Source organism: Arvicola amphibius, chromosome 1 (genome assembly GCF_903992535.2).
Source record: "Arvicola amphibius chromosome 1, mArvAmp1.2, whole genome shotgun sequence".
NCBI classification, from domain to species: Eukaryota; Metazoa; Chordata; class Mammalia; order Rodentia; family Cricetidae; genus Arvicola; species Arvicola amphibius.
The window spans coordinates 102,485,444-102,503,032 of NC_052047.1; the positions used below are offsets into that span (position 1 = coordinate 102,485,444).

General features: G+C 37.8%; 1 protein-coding gene across 2 annotated transcripts in view; it reads left to right on the forward strand.

Annotated features, from left to right (window-relative positions):
* The window catches only part of Rab6a (RAB6A, member RAS oncogene family), a 44,603-nt gene that overhangs the window by 19,952 nt on the left and 7,062 nt on the right, over positions 1 to 17,589 (forward strand). The window contains exons 2-5 of one of the 2 annotated variants that reach the window (XM_038334889.1): positions 8,677 to 8,735; positions 10,461 to 10,514; positions 12,072 to 12,177; positions 14,260 to 14,371. In XM_038334889.1, the coding sequence (XP_038190817.1) occupies positions 8,677 to 8,735; positions 10,461 to 10,514; positions 12,072 to 12,177; positions 14,260 to 14,371 (331 nt within the window). Of the gene's footprint in view, positions 1 to 8,676; positions 8,736 to 10,460; positions 10,515 to 11,900; positions 12,007 to 12,071; positions 12,178 to 14,259; positions 14,372 to 17,589 lie in introns of both variants that reach the window. The other variant, XM_038334883.1, reaches the window with a different exon arrangement.

The window sequence follows — 17,589 nt, forward strand, 5'->3', positions numbered from 1 at the left end:
ACTAAACCTAGATCTTCTGTGAGAACAAAAGTGTTCTAGCTGCTAAACTGTCTCTCTAGCCCATTTGTTAATTTCCTTTGAGGACAAAGAAAGATGGAGATGGGGGGATATGCATGGATACAGGGACTTGCTATAGCCCTAGAACTTAACTGTAGAAGGGAGCAGCAGGCTGCGTTCCGGCCAGGCTCCCAGCCGCCTGGCTAGCGTATGCCCTGAAATAACAACATACAAATTATATTCTTTTAAACACTGCCTGGCCCATTAGTTTCAGCCTCTTATTAGCTAATTCTCACATCTTGCTTTAACCCATATTTAGTAATCTGTGTAGCACCATGGGGTGGTGGTTTACTGGGAAAGATTCAGCATGTCTGACCTTGTGGCTGGCTTCATGGTGACTGACTCCAAGAGGAGAGGCATGGCGATTGCCTCACTTCCCTCTTCCTCCCAGCATTCTGTTCTGTCTACTCCACCCACCTAAGCGCTGGCCTATGAAATGGCCAAAACAGTTTCTTTATTAACCAATGAAATCAACACAAAACAGAAGACCCTCCCACATCAAACTTGCTCTGTGAGCCAGACGGCCTCAAACTCACAAAGATCCACCAGCCCTTGCAGCCTCCTGAGTTCGGGATTAAATGCATGTGTGTGCCACCATTGCTCAACCCTTTTTTGGATCTCTGTAGCTCTGGCTGTCATGGAACTCTCTCTGTACACCAGGCTGGCCTAGAACTCAAAGATCTGCTTGCCTCTGCTTTCTAAGTGCTGGGATTAAAGGTGTGCATCACCATGCCAAGCAAAATAAAGAATCCTTAACAGCATGTATAAGATCTCAACACTCAATACAACAGAACACTCAGAGACAAAAATAATCAAGAAAATATAAATAAATGGAAGGATATATTATACAGCTGGTAGGAAGAATCCACTTAATGAAGAGATGGTTGCCCTTGAAGAGGAGATTCAATTTCCAGCACCTACATGGTGATTCCAGTCCCAGGGTTCCATTTTTCTCCTCTGGACTCTGTGAGCACCAGTCACATATTTGGTGCACAGATACACATACATACAAGCAAAACATATGCACATAATAATAAATAAGACTAAATGCTAAAATGACCCCCTAAATCACATACAAGCCCAATTATAACAGCCTTTTGAAAAGACCACCAAATCAATTCTAAAGTTTACTTAGAAGTACAAATAATTTAGAATAGTTAAAGCAATCCTGATAGCAATGAACAACTTTAAATCTGACTATTTAAACTATCGAGAGTCCAGACAGTATGATAGCAGATATTGGCTTAAAGACAGAAAAACACAATAGCAGAACACAACCAGGTCTAGGCAGTTGAATAAACATCACTATCCCTCTAAGACCTTTTTTAGGGGGAGGGGAGGCATGCATGGTGGCACATGCCTTCATTCCCAGCACTCCAGGGACAGAGACAGGTGGATATCTTTGAGTTTGAGGCCACTCTGATCTACTGAATAAGTTTTAGGGTGTCAGGGCTATGTAGAGAGACCCTGTCTCAACCCCTCACTCATAACTATTTAATTTACAACTATGGTAATATTGTACATATTAGATGTTTTTGGTATTATAAACTTTTATTCTTATTCTCAATCTACAGAACTAGTGAGGAAAAATTATTTTTTACCAACTTCTATTTAGGGAAAACCTTTGGTTTGTGTGGGTGGTGCACATCTGTAACCCTAGAACTCAGAAGGCAGAGGCAAGAGGAATATTGCAAATTCAAAGCCACTATGGTCTTCATAGTTAAGTGATGGAGGAGTGTCTATGTGTTACTTTCATTGGTTAATAAAGAAACTGCCTTGGCCCTTTTATAGGACAGAAAATTAGGTAGGCAGAGTAAACAGAACAGAATGCTGGGTAGAAGGCAGTGGTGCAGACGCCATGCCTCTCCTCTCTGAGACAGTCGCCATGAAGCCAGACACCAGGTCAGACATGCAGAATCTTTCCTGGTCCTTTCTTTTTTTTGTTTTGTTTTGATTTGTTTTGTTTTGTTTAAACAGAAAAGGGGGAAATGATGTGGGAGGGTCTTCTGTTTTGTGTTGATTTCATTGGTTAATAAAGAAACTGCCTTGGCCATTTGATAGGCCAGCACTTAGGTGGGTGGAGTAGACAGAACAGAATGCTGGGAGGAAGAGGGAAGTGAGGCAATCGCCATGCCTCTCCTCTGGGAGTCAGTCACCATGAAGCCAGCCACAAGGTCAGACATGCTGAATCTTTCCTGGTAAGCCACCATCTCATGGTGCTACACAGATTACTAAATATGGGTTAAAGCAAGATGTGAGAATTAGCTAATAAGAGGCTGAAACTAATGGGCCAGGCAGTGTTTAAAAGAATATAATTTGTATGTTGTTATTTCAGGGCATACGCTAGCCAGGCGGCCAGGAGCCGGGCGGGAACGCAGCCCGCTGCTCCCTTCTACACAAGTTCCAGGATGGACAGAATATTAAACAGAGAAACCCTGTCTCAAAAAACCAAAATAACTAAATAAGTCAAGAACTAGTCTCAAAAAAATTGTATTGAAATAAAAACTTGGAGCTGGAAAGCTGTCTCAGATTAAGATTACATGCTGTTTTTACAGATCGCTCACAACTATCATTAACTCCCGTTCCTGGTAGATTTGTTACTTCTGAGCTTTGTAGGCAGCCACACTTATGTGAATATATCCCCGTACCCATGCACACATGATTTAAGGTAAAAATAAGTATTTTTTTAAAAAATAACAAAACTTATTTAAAATCATACCAAAATGTCAATGACAGTGGTTTTTAATCCTTGCCAAAAATATTTACATTTTGGGGAACATCTAAGTTGTTTATTTACCCCGTTCCTTTCTAACTTACAGAATTTATTACATTTGTTATTTTTGAGATTTTTTTTTGAGACAGGGTCTTAGCCTAGTAGCCCTGGCTAGTCTGGAATTAACATTGTAGACTAAGCTGGCCTTGAACTCACAGATCTACCTGCCTCTTCCTGGGATTAAAGGTGTGTGCCACTGAGCCTGACTTTTGTATTTGTTTTATATTAGAGTTTATTAAGTATCTGAAGAAATAGAAAAGTAATTAGATGAGATTTTTGTTCTTAGAGCATGTACTCATTAGTAAGGAAAATCCCAGTACTTCACTATTTCAGTCTTAGTGACACTTTTTCCTAAAAATTCCATTGCAAAGTTTAATTCAGACACAGTGGCATATGCTTGTAATCCAAGTGCTCCACAGACTGAGGCAAGAGTATGACCACAGATTTGAGGCCAATACAGGCTACATTGTGAGTTTAAGGTCAGCCTGGGCTATTAGCAAAATTTAAAATTATACGTCTTTGTAATTTCCGGACCAGTGAAACAGAATATGCCAGACCATAGCTGATCTGAGCTTCAGATGAGTTTCAAAACAGCTTCACTTGCCATTTTAACAATCTTAAATTCTTAGGGCCCTGATGAGCCATCTCAGGACTCTCTGTCCTTCAGTGCTTTTTCACTTTTACTCCTATGGATCACATTTTATTCACAAAACTTGAGCATGGGCTGCTATGAGTTTTTGTTTTGTTTGTTTATTCCTCCCATTGTGTCTAAGTAATACTTGATTTTGCTTTTGTGAATTTGGAATATCAGTGATTGTTTTTTCTCATTGTCTCCTCATTTTCCTCAACTTTTAGCTAAATACTTTTTGCATGTGCCCTTAATGTGAAAAGATTCCATTTTTTGTTTATTTGTTCTAAAAAGAAAACAGTCTTTTTCATTTTACATACCACTCCCAGTTCGCACTCCCTCCTCTCCAGGTCCTATTCCCTCCACCTAACCCACAGACCCATCCCACCCCCCATCCACTCCTCAGAGAGGGTAAAGCACATTGCTTTGGGGAAGGTCCAAGATCCTCTCTACTGTATCTAGGCTGAGCAGGTTATCCATCCAAAGAGAATGGGTTCCCAAAAAATCCAGTACAAGCAATAGGAATAAATCCTGGTGCCACTGCCAGTAACCCCTAAGTCTGCCCCAGCCATTCAACTGTCACCCACATTCAGAGAGACTAGTTTGGTCCTATGCTGTTTCCTTCCCTGTCTAGCTGGAGTTGATGAGCTCCTGTTAGCTCAGGTAAACTTTCAGTGGGTGTCCCCATCATGGTCCTGACTTCTTTGCTCATATTCTCACTCCTCCAACTCTTCAGCTGGACTTTGGGAGCTCAGCCCAGTGCTGTGATGCAGGTCTCTGCCTCTGTTTCTGTCAGTTGCTGGATGAAAGTTCTATGGTGATATTTAAGATATTCATCAGTCTGACTACAGGGCAAGGCCAGTTTGGGCACTCTTTCATCTATTGCTAGGGTGTTAGGGTCATCCTTGTGAATTCCTGGGAATTTCTCGTGCCACTTGCTAGCTCCGTAATACCTCTTTCCTTGCTCTCATCTCTGTCCTTCCTCCATGTCAACTATCCCATTCCCTCAAGTTCTCCCCCTTTCCCCTCCTCCCCTCATCTTCCCCTTCCATCTTCCCTCCTTCCCCTGCGCTCCCAATTTTGTCAGTCGATGTTGTCCATTTCCCCTTTACAGGTGGATCTGTATATGTTTTTCTTAGGGTTCACCTTGTTACTTAGCTTCTCTAGGATCATGAACTATAGGCTCAATATCCTTTGCTTTACAGCTAGTATTCACTTGAGTGAGTACATACCATGTTCATCTTTCTGGGTCTGGGTTACCTTACTCAGGATGGTGTTTTCTAGTTCCATTCATTGCATGCAAAATTCAAGATGTCATTGTTTCTTACCACTGAGTAGTACTCTAATGTGTAAATATGCCACATTTTCTTTATCCGTTCTTGGGTTGAGAGGCATCTAGGTTGTTTCCAGGTTTTGACTATTACAAATAATGCTGCTATGTATGTAGTTCAACAAGTGTCCTTGTAGTATGATTGAGCATCTTTTGGGTATATGCCCAAGAGTGATACTGCTGGGTCCTGAGGTAGGTTGATTCCCAATTTTCTGAGAAACTTCCGTACTGATTTCTGAAGTGGTTGTACAAGTTTACATTCCCACCAGCAATGGAGGATTCTTCCCCTTACTCCACATCCTCTCCAGCGTAAGCTATCATTGGTGGTTTTGATCTTAGCCATTATGACTGGCGTAAGATGGTATCTCAGAGTTGTTTTGATTTGCAATTCCTTGATGGCTAAAAATGTTGAACATTTCCTGAAGTGTCTTTTGGCCATTTGAAATCCTGTTGAAAATTGTTTAGTTCTGTTCCTCATATTTTAATTGGGTTATTTGGAAATTTGATGTCTAATTTCTTGAGTTCTTAATATATTTTGGAGATCAGTCTTCTGTCTGATGTGGGGTTGGTTCCCATTCAGTAGGCTGCCTTTGTCTTACTGACTGTGTCCTTTGCTTTACAGAAGCTTCTCAGTTTTAGGAGATCCCATTTATTCAATGTTGCCCTTATTGTCTGTGCTACTGGGGTTATACGTAGGAAGTGGTCTCCTGTGCCCATGTGTTGCAGACTACTTCCCACTTTCTCTTCTATCAGGATCAGTGTTGTCGGATTTATATGGAGGTCTTTAATCCATTTGGACTTGAGATTTGTGCATGGGAATAGATAAGGATTTATTTTCATTCTTCTGCATGTTGACATCCAGTTATGCCAGCACTATTTGTTGAAGATGCTTTCTTTTTATTGTATAATTTTAGCTTCTTTATCAAAAATCAGGTGTTAATAGGTGTGTGGGTTAATATCCGGGTCTTTGATTCAATTCAATTCTCTGTTTTTATGCCAGTACCAAGCTGTTTTCATTACTGTAGCTCTATAATAGAACCCAGTCAGGGATGGTGATGCCTCCGAAAGTTCCTTTATTGTACAGGAATGTTTTGACTATCCTGGGTTTTTTGTTTTTCCATATGAAGTTGAGTATTGTTCTTTCAAGGTCTGTGAAGAATTGTGTTGGGATTTTGATGGGGATTGTATTGGATCTATAGATTGCTTTTGGTAGGATTTCCATTTTTATTATGTTGATCCTACCTATCCAAGAGCATGAGAGATCTTTTTATTTTCTGGTATCTTCAAAGACTAAAGTTTTTGTCGAACAGATCTTTGACTTCTTTGGTTAGGATTACCCCACGATATTTTATGTTATTTGTGGCTATTGTGAAGGGCGATATATCTCTGATTTCCCTTTCAGCTTCTTTATCCTTTGTATATAGGAGTGCTGCTGATTTTTTTTTTTTAAGTTGCTCTTGTATCCTGCCATATTACTGAATGTATTTATCATCTGTAGAAGTTCCCTAGTAGAGGTTTTGGGGTCACTTATGTATATTATCATATTATCTGCAAATAATGGAAGTTTGACTTCCTTTCCAATTTGAATCCCCATGATCTCCTTTTGTTCTCTTATTGCTCTAGCCAGAACTTCAAGAACTATGTTGAATAGATGTGGAGAAAGTAGACAGCCTTCTCTTGATCCTGATTTTAGTGGGATCGCTTTGAGTTTCTCTCCATTTAATTTGAATGTTGGCTGTTGGCTTACTGTTTATTGCTTTTATTATGTGTAGATGATATGTTTCTTGTGCCCCTGATCTCTTCAAGGCCTTTATCATAAAGGGGTGTTGGATTTTGTCAAATGCTTTTCAGCATCTAATGAGATGACCTTATGGGTTGGTTGGTTTGTTTGTTTCAGTTTATTTATATGGTGAATTACATTGATAGATTTTCAGATGTTGAACTATCCCTGAATCTCTGGGAAGAAGCCGACTTGATCATGGTGGATGATTTTTTTTTAATGTGTTCTTGGATTTGGTTTGCCAGTATTTTACTATTTTTGCATTCTTGTTCATGAATGAGATTGGTCTGTAATTCTCTTTCTTGGTTGAGTCTTTGTGTGGTTTTGGTATCAGGGTAACTGTAGCCTTATAAAAATGAGTTTGCCAATGTTCCTTCTCTTTCTATTTTGTGGAACACTTTGAGTATAGGTATTAGCTCTTTGAAGTTCTGGTAGAATTCTCCACTGAAACCATCTGGTCCTGGGCTTTGTTTTTTATTTGGTAGGCTTTTGATGATAGCTTCTATTTTCTTGCAGGTTATGGTCTATTTAAATTGCTCGCCTGGTCTTCATTTAATTTTGGTATGTGGTACCTATTCAGAAAATCGTCCGTTTCTTTTCAATTTTCCAATTTTGTGGAGTACGGGTTTTTTTAGTATGACCTAATGATTTTCTGGATTTCCTCAGTATCTGTTGTTATGTCCCCCTTTGCATTTCTTATTTTGTTAATTTAGATATATATTCTCTCTCTCTCTCTCTCTCTCTCTCTCTTCTCTCCCTCCCTCCCTCCCTCCCTCCCTCCCTTTTGATTAGTTTGACTAAGGGTTTGTCTATCTTGTTGATTTTTCTCAAAGAACCAGCTGTTTCATTGATTCTTTATATTGTTTTCTTTGCTTTTATTTTGTTGATTTCTGCCCTCAATTTGATTATTTCCTGTCTTCTACTCCTCCTAGGTGAGTCTGCTTCTTTTTGTTCTAGAGTTTTCAGGTGTGCTTTTTTATTTCTTTATTTCTTCTTTGACCCAGGGGTGGTTCAATAGAGCACTGTTTAATTTCCCATGTGTTTGTGGGTTTTCTGAAATTAGTGTTGCTGTTGAATTCTAATTTTAAACCATGGTAATCCGATAAAATACAGAGGATTACTTCAATTTTTTTTATCTGTTGAGATTTGCCTTGTTACCGAGTATGTGGTCAATTTTAGAGAAGGTTCCATGGGGTGCTGAGAAGAAGGTATATTCTTTTGTGTTTGGGTGGAATGTTTTGTAGATGTCTGTTAATTCCATTTGAGCCATGATATCTGTCAGTTCTCTTATTTCTCTATTAGGTTTCTGTCTGGTTGACCTGTCCATTGAGGAGAGTGGGGTGTTGAAGTCTCCTACTATTAGTATGTAGGGTTTGATGTGCGATTTAAGCTTTAGTAATGTTTCTTTTACATATGTGGGCGCTCTTGTATTTGGGGCATAGATGTTCAAGATTGAGACTGCATCCTGATTGTTCCTGCTATGAGTATAAAGTGTTTTTCTCCATCTCTTTTCATTGATTTTAGTTTGAAGTCTATTTTAGATATTGAGACAGCTACACCCACTTGTTTCTTAACTTCATCCATTTGATTGGAAAATCTTTTCTCGACACTTTAATCTGAGGTAATGTCTGTCTTTGAGGTTGAGGTGTGTTTCTTGTATACAGCAGAAGGCTGGATCCTGCTTTCATAACCGTTTTTTTAACCTATGTCTTTATGGGTGAATTGAATCCATTGATATTAAGAGATATTAATGGCCAGTGATTGTTAATTCCTGTTATTTTTTCAGTGGTAGTGAGTGTGTTTCTCTTCTTGGGGTTTTGTTGGTGTAAGGTTATCTGTTGCCTGTGTTCCTGTGGGTGCAGTAAGCTTCCTTGGGTTGGGGTTTTGCTTCTAATAATTTCTGTAGGGCTGGATTTGTGGATAGGCATTGTTTAAATCTGGTTTTGTTATGGAATCTGTTATTGAGAAAGCCCTGACAGCAAACTTTTGATAAAACCTTTGAATATATTTTCCATTTAATTTGATTACAATTCTTTGAGCAGTGCCTGGGAACCTAGTGTATTTAATATATTACTTACTAAGGAAATCTCTATCTTTTTTTATTTCAGTTGGAAAGACATCCTTAATCACCAGATTCATGTATGACAGTTTTGACAACACCTATCAGGTATTTTGGTTTTTCCAAATTATTAAATTTATCTCTTAATATTAAGAGGAATGGTTATGGTATTTTTTAAAGTTCTTTTATTTACATGCAGTCATAGATATAAAAGTGCTTTCCATGGGCAGTGGTGGTTCACGACTTTAATCACAGCACTTAAGAGGCAGAGGCAGGTGGATCTCGAGTTCCATTATAGCACAGCCAAAAGCTACACAGAAAAACCCTGACTTGAAAAATAAAAAAAGGAAAAAATGCTTTCAATAATGTGTAAATTATTATATAAACAACACAATGTGTAAATTATTACATAAACAACACAAAGTATTAATAATCTTGTCCATAGTCCTAACCTTACTCGGGTTGCTTCTTTCACAGTCTATTGAAAAATTATCTTTACTGTCATCTTGGAGGGAATTAGAAGAGATACCCTTTTTTTTTTTTTTTTTTTTTTTGTAGAGAAATCATCCAAGTCTGAGATTCCTTTTTAGGAATTGATTTCAGTTTATGATGTCAGGATCCAGGCCATCATGACAGGAAAGTAACAGTGGATTAATCAGTTCACTTATCAGTGGATCAGAAATAGGGAGGGACATGCCAGCATGCAGATGCCTTTTTCCTCTTTTTCTTTTAAAATTAGATTTACTTAATTTATTTTATGTGTGAATATTTTGCCTGCATGTATGTATGCATACCACGTGCATGCTTTGTGCCCATGGGATCAGAAGAGAGCATTGGATGCCCTGGAACTGGCATTATGGATGGTGGTGATCCACTATGTGAGTGTTGGGAATTGAGCTTGCTTTCCTGCAAGAGAACTGTTCTTAACTGCTGTCACTTAAACCCATGCCCCAATTATTTTTAATTTATCTTCCTATTTAATTTTAGACTTCTTAACTTGTTCACTTTTTCTAGTTTTTGCCTTTTAAAATTCTTTATTATTTAACCAGATACACGGTGTACTGTATTTGAATCACAGGAAATACTTAGCATTGAATGATAAAGAGAAAATTTTATTTCCCTTACTTTAATACATTACTTACATATTGGAAGAGTCATGTCCCTTTGAAAATCATACTTCTGAGTCTCTGTGGCATAAGAAGTTTAGGCATGGTTATCTTTACATCAACAGTATTTCATAAAATTGCCTTTGGAGCAAATAATAGTCATCCTGATTGGGAACATTAAGATATTCAGACAAAACTTTGTATTCAGATATTTGAATATTCTGGTAAAAATATACATAGAAGGGGCTGGAGAGACTGCTCAGTGGTTAAGAGCATTGGCTGTGCTTCCAGAGGTCCTGAGTTCAATTCCCAGCAACCACATGGTGGCTCACAACCATCTATGAGATCTGGTGCCCTCTTCTGGCAGGCAGGCATACACGCAAACAGAACATTGTATACATAATAAATAAATAAATTTAAAATATATATTAAAAAATCCCTATTGCATTGTTCTTTAAAATGAGAAAAATTAGTGTGAGAATGAGTTATCTTTCATGAATGAGGATGAGAGCTGATCACATAAAGGGCCTGAATTAGTCTCCAACACAGATCGAGTACTTAGTACATGGAAACAAGTTAACATTGGACATGTTTGTTACCACTTGAATAAAGTGTGGTTATGTGTGTATTCATTATTATTTTAAATTCATAAATTCTATTTGTATCCTAAACTGTTAACTACCACCAAACTACTATTCCTTACTAATTCTTTTGTTTTGTTTTATAGGCAACAATTGGCATTGACTTCTTATCAAAAACAATGTACTTGGAGGATCGAACAGTGAGTAATATTTTCAGTGTGCAATTTTCTGCACACTGCAGGCTGGAAACCAGGATCACAGCTGTGGTCGCCATCAGAAGTGCTGAACAAAATCATCAAAATTGGATCTTGAGAAAAATTTATTACAAAGTTGTTTTTGGCACTCTGATTTCTTATTTCCATTTCACATCCAAAGTCAAAATTTCTTTGTAAAATTCTGGTGTCCTTAGACTTACTTTGCTGTCTTGATTTGGAAGAAAGGACAACACATCGATTTATAAGAGAATTAAAAGAATTTTCATGAAAAATTAGAGCTACTAAAGACTCTTTGAAGCCGGGCAGTGGTGGCGCATGCCTTTATCCCAGCACTTGGGAGGCAGAAGCAGGCAAATCTCTGAGTTCGAGGCCAGCCTGGTCTACAAGAGCTAGTTCCAGGACAAGCTCTAGAAACTACAGGGAAACCCTGTCTCGGAAAAAAAAAAAAAAAAGAGAGAGACTTTGAGAGCACCCCTCAGGTCATTCAGGAAGGTTTCATAATTTGTGAACTTAAAGACTTTGTCAGACTAGAACATGTAACAGTGGTTAAGTAGAGGAAAATATATATTTAAATATATATTTATCTCTCAGGTTTTTTATCTTCCTTATTGTTGAATGTTCTTTAAAAAATTATGTTTTGACCTACTCCTTGAAGAGATTCTCATCATCATTTAAACATTGAATAACTTAATGTTCCCAAAATATTACATTATCTCTGATATTTTTTCTTATTTCTGAAGTATATGTTTTTTTTTCTTTTGGATGTCTTCATTATATAACTTTTCTTAAAACTTAAGAGCTTAAACTGCTTTGTATGGGTAAGAAAACTTATTTTTTATGTAGATTGCAGAAATGTATTCTCTCTTTTTTTTCTTTCCTTTTTTTTCTCCTCCCCTATTATCCACAATGTTCTGGGCAGAAGTGTATAAAAGAAACACACATGGTAGTTGCAGACCCAGGAAACATTTCACAGCTTTAGAGAAGCTGTCAGATGAGCATTGCTTTCTCTACTCTGTCGCTTGAGGATCCTCATTCTCACTTTTTATTCTCAGTATTTGAACATCAACAGTTCGCTTTTATCATTTAGAAGATACTGGGATTCAAAATTTCATGGAGGGGGAGCCCTATTTCTGATTCCATAAAATCTTTCACAAAGTATTTTCAGTATTTGTACCTTCAGAACAAGCAACTTTGGACTACTGCTCACTTTTCAGAAATGAGTTTTATGTTGTTTTCATTCCTCTGCATTAAACCTCTACATGAGTTGTCTACCACTCGTGTTTCAAAAGTCATTTCTTTTTTTTTTAAGTGTCAGTTTTTTAGTTTAGTTTTGTTTTGTTTTTGTTTTTGTTTTTTTTTCCCATCCCACAGATCAGGCTGCAGCTGTGGGATACTGCGGGTCAGGAACGTTTCCGTAGCCTCATTCCCAGTTACATCCGTGACTCTGCTGCAGCCGTAGTAGTTTACGATATCACAAGTAGGTATACTGCAGTGGTTGACCTTTCTTACTTTTCTTGCTTGTTTGACTGATTTTGTTGTTAGGTGCGATTGCAATTATGGGACACAGCAGGTCAAGAGCGGTTCAGGAGCTTGATTCCTAGCTACATTCGTGACTCCACTGTGGCAGTTGTTGTTTATGATATCACAAGTGAGTGGGGGGAATTATGCATTTCTAATCTTCTTTCAACCTTTAGCTTAGCTGCATGCATGTTTTGTTTTGTGCTTGTTTTCCTTACTGGCATGTAAAGTGTTTTATCATAGCAAACTATCACAGACCAGCCAAGTCAGAAATACTTGCCTCCATGTTTGTACCAGTGTACTTTATGTCTCTGTGCCAGCATTTTCACCTTTAGAAATTATATTTTGACTCTATTTATAAATCTTTTTCAAGGTTTCTGTAGTATCCTCCTATCCATAAACTATCCCGTAATTGTAGTTTAAAGGTTTACTCATTAATTTATCTCAGATTTCAAAGATAATCTATATTTAAACCTCTTGCCAAATATTCTAGATTCTATATGGCTTCTTTTGAGGCTGTTAAGAGTCTGCTTGCTAGTGTTTTCTTTGCTTCCTCCTTGCAGTCAATCTCTTACATAGAGAAAAATAGAGAAGCACACTGTATATTTTTCTTTTAGTCATTTTTGTTTGAATATGTGGATTCTGTGGCTGGTTTTCTTTGTTGCTAACAAATTACACTTTCATTTTTCTCCAAGAAAAAATATAAATGGGAAATGAAACAGTATTTTTTAAAGATCTATTTATTTATTATGTATACAACATTCTGAGCTCCAGAAGAGGGCACCAGATCTCATTATAGGTGGTTGTGAGCCACCATGTAGGTTCTGGGAATTGAACTCAGGACCTCTAGAAGAGAAGCCACTGCTCTTAACCGCTGAACCATGTCTCTAGCCCCAAAGTATTTTTTTTTCTTTTCTTCAAAACCTGAAGTGTTTTGGTCTTTAAGTGATTATAAATTTTCCATGGAGCATTGGTGACAGCTGTCTGATTGAAATTATCTTTGTAAAGTGTTTTATTATATATGTAAGGCAGTATTTAACATCATTCCATAGACTAGTCCATATTTATAGGAAAAAAAGATTATTTACAGCATCTTGGACTTAGGTAAAAATATGTCTAAGAGCTGATTTGAACTAGTCATATTACTAGAAATTTCTGTGTATTCACTCAGAAGTCATAGTTACTAAACAGTAACTACAGTGGCAAAATTAAAAAGACTATATTCCACAATGTATTTTTCTTTCTCCTTTCCTTTTTTTTTCTTTTTTTTTTTTTTCTTTTTTAACTTTTGGGTATGTGCTGTATGTAGTCTTCTCTTGAAGTTTTACTTTAGATTGCAACTTGTTTTTTTAAAAAACCGTTAATGTTCATCATAATGCATTTGCCAGTTTTGTAGCTTTAAAGTATTTGTGTTTACTTTAACCAAAGCTTGTCATACTTTTCCTCTAAAATTCCACGAATGTGTTTTAAAATAGTAGTAAATTTGTTACTTTAGCTGCTAAAAAACATATTGACATATTCTGGCTAGAATCTAATACTTAAAAAATGAATTCAGTTAGAAGTGAGCCTGATACATCAAACTAATTAACTTAAGGTCACTTCACATAAACTCTAATACAAAACAAATGCAAGAGCCGGGCTCCATGACCCACACCTTTAATTCCAGGAAGAGGGAAATAGAGACAAATGAAATGATTTTTTAAAAATACGGTTAAAGTGATCACAAACTGAGTAAGCAATGCGAGGACAGTGGTATTGAAAGCCTTTATGAGTTTTCTGGGATGTGTTTGGACTTCTGGCTCACATACTTTTGAAATGCTTTCTTTGTCATGTTTGGTATGTATTAGAATAAGTGATCCAAAAAAGCATTGTAGCAGTGTAACACCATATTATCTGCTGCAGCTGTCTTTAGATGTTAGAACATTGGTTTTTATAGGAACTTGGTTGTTTTATTGGTTTTTACAGGAATTTGGTTGTTGTCAAAAGAGCTTTTCTCTAAAATGAACTTTGAGGATCTTTTTCTTCTTCAGACTCATTTACATCACTGACAGTTGTAATCAGATAAAATGGAGTTACATTGTAGGCACATTAAAGATGGGATCTTAATGTGCTGTCCCTCTTCCCTCTTTCAGGGTGTTTGTGGGAAGTGTTGTCTTTCACTGGGGGTAGCATTTTCAGTAACACTAATCCTTCTGTCCACTCTCAATGCTAGATGTTAACTCATTCCAGCAAACTACAAAATGGATTGATGATGTCAGAACAGAAAGAGGAAGTGATGTCATCATCATGCTAGTAGGAAATAAGACAGATCTTGCTGATAAAAGGTATGAAATAACTGAATGCTTGGTTTCTATGTTAAACACCATGTTTGTTTACTAAAAAATTGTTTTCAGAAAAGGAGACATTTCACTTTGTACCCCTTTTTAGAGAGAGAATCTGAAATATAAGTATAAAGATTAAATTACATTTGTTTTGTCTAAACCATAAACAGTACTTTTACAGAATTGTTAAATAGGAAGACAGCAAATATTTTCTATTTTTTAAGGTTTAATAAGTGGAGCAGCGATTTGTTAAAAAGTAACACCAAGTAACTTCTTATCTTTAAAAAGTATTTGTAATAATTAGACACACATATATTTGTCTTCTTATAAACATTCATATAATTTTATTACAATTCAATGATGTGGTCTGTATGTGTTTGTGGGGTTCTGATTGTGTGGTTATACAAGAGTTAGCTAACTGAGTATGAATAGCTTGATTGTAACACCTTAGTCAAATGAGCAAAGCTCATTCAAGTCACAAGATGCCAAGTATTAATTAACATTGGCTATAGAATCCATGTGAATGGCTTTTAGCATTATTAAGTACTCTGTTGTATATTCTTTCTGCTTTAGTCTTGACCACACTTTTTAATTAGTGGAACTTTTACTATTTATTACTTATTCATTCATGAAATTTAGGTGATGAACTTGCAGTGTAGTCTATGTGTAAAGAATTTTGATGTTAAGCCTACTTCTATCCAGTAGCAGAAATAGAATTGGTAGTATAATTGGAAAAAAATTGTTTTTGAGATAGGGTTTCTCTGTGTAGCTTTGGCTATCTTAGAACTTACTCTTGTAGACCACCAGGCTAGCTTCAAACTTGGAAATATCTGCTTGCTTCTGCCTCCTGAGTGCTGTGATTAAAGACATTAGCCACTACCACCTGGTATGGTTTACATTTTTAACAACTGGCAAATCATTACAAAAATTATAGCAGCAAATTAGCATGAAAGTTTTTACATAAAATTTAGAGTCACAAGGCTAAATGCATATGGTTTAATATTTTTAGTGTTTTTTATTTTATGTGTATATGTGTACCATGTGTGTGCCTGCTTGTCTGTATATGCACTGTATGTGTTCAGGTGCCCACTCAGACAGTTGTGAGCTGCCAGATATGCCAGATATGGGTATTAGGAACCAAACCTGGGTCACTGACAAGAGCATCAAGTTCTTTTAACCACCAAGCATCTCTCCATCCCCTTGTGATTTGGTATTAAGGGGGGAAAGCAGGCCATTTTTAGGTTTTGTTTTATAGGTGGTTGTAGTGAGGAGCTGCGGGCAGGCCTGCTTTTCATCCCGCCCGGCTCCCGCATGGTTAGCTTTATACCCAAAATAATTACACGGAAACTGTATTCTTTTAAACACTGCCTCGCCCATCAGTTCCAGCCTCTTATTAGCTAATTCTCTCATCTCTTGCTTTAACCCATATCTAATAATCTGTTTAACACCACGAGCGGTGTCTTACCAGGAAAGTTTCAGCATGTCTGACCTGGCGGCTGGCTTCATCGCATCTGTCTCCCTGAGGAGAGGCACGGCAATCTATCTCACTTAGGAGAGGCGTGGCATCTGACTGAGCCATCTACCTCACTTCCTTCTTCCTGTTCTGTCTACTCCACCCACCTAAGGGCTGGCCAAGGCAGTTTGTTTATTAGCCAATGAGAATCCTCCATCAGGTGGTTTTTGTTGTTGGCAATACTGAATATAGTATGTGCTAAACAAGTATTCTACCATTGAGCCATATCCCAGCTTCTTAAGATTTGCTTTGTTTTGGGTTTGTATTTGTGATAGGGTCTTACTCTTAAGCCCAGGCCTAGAACTACATAGACCAGGCTGACCTTGAACTCAGGATCCTCCTGCCTCCTTTCTGAGAATTGGGATTATGGGTATAAGCCACCATGTGCAGCCCAATCACTTACTTTTTAAAAGTAAAAAGAAGGGCAGGCTAGTGATGGCTTAGTAGATAAAGGTACTTGGCATGAAACTGGATGACCTGAGTTTGATCCCTGGGGTCCACGTGGGGAAAGAAGAAAACTGACTTCCACATGTATGCCCACACGTGTACAGAGACAAATTTTTTTTTATTTTTTTTGAAAAGTTTTTTTTGACATTTATTTATTTATTATGTATACAATATTCTGTCTGTCTGTATGCCCGCAGGCCAGAAGAGGGCACCAGACCCCATTACAGATGGTTGTGAGCCACCATGTGGTTGCTGGGAATTGAACTCAGGACCTTTGGAAGAGCAGGCAATGCTCTTAACCTCTGAGCCATCTCTCCAGCCCCCCAGACAAATATTTTTTAAATGAAAAGATTGGGGCTGAAGGTATCAGTTGATAGAGTACTTGCCTAACATGCACAAGGCCCTGCGTTTGAGTCCCCAACACTGTTTATAGCCAGGTATGATGAAGTATGCCTGTAATCCCAGAATTTGAAAGGTGAAGGCAGGAAGATGAGAAATTTAAAACATTTTGGGCTAGTATATTCTAGGCCAGCCAAGGAAGGATACATGAGATTCTACCTCCAAACAAAAGCATCCAATGAGTTCAGCCATATAAAAACAAATTAATAAAATAAATCTTAGTTTTATAGAGCTAGGGAGATGGTTCTATAGCACTTGCTATAGGGAAACTTCCACTGGCCTACACTGATGGCCCCATCTAAGTCTCCTAGCAGCAGTGGATGCATAGCCTGAACGGGCTGTGATCATATTGGTGACTACCCTGATTGTCAGCAGAGAGCCTTCATCCATTGACTGATAGAGACAGGTTCAGAGACCCACAGACAAACGTTGGCCCAAGCTCGGGGAGTCCTGCTGAAGAGGGGGGAGAAGGATTGTAGGAGCCAGAGAGGATCAGGAACATCAGAGGAAAACCCATAGAAACGGCTAGCCTGGTTCACAGGAACTGAAGTGTCTGAACTATGCCCTATCACAGGCCAATGCAGATTTTTTTATTCATTAACCAATAAAGGCAACACATATACAGAAGGACTTCCTACATCAGGGGAGGTGCATTGTTTTATGGCAGCTTGATATGCCATGGGAGTCCTGCCCCTTTCTGAGCAAATACAGAGGAGGGGAGACTGTAGTCAGGATATAAAATTAATTTTTTTAAAAGAACACATGCTATGCAAGCATGAAGACCTGAATTCAGTTCCTAGCACTTAAAAAGTCATATGTGGTCATACCTTCTCATTAATTCCAACACTGGACGCACAATGAC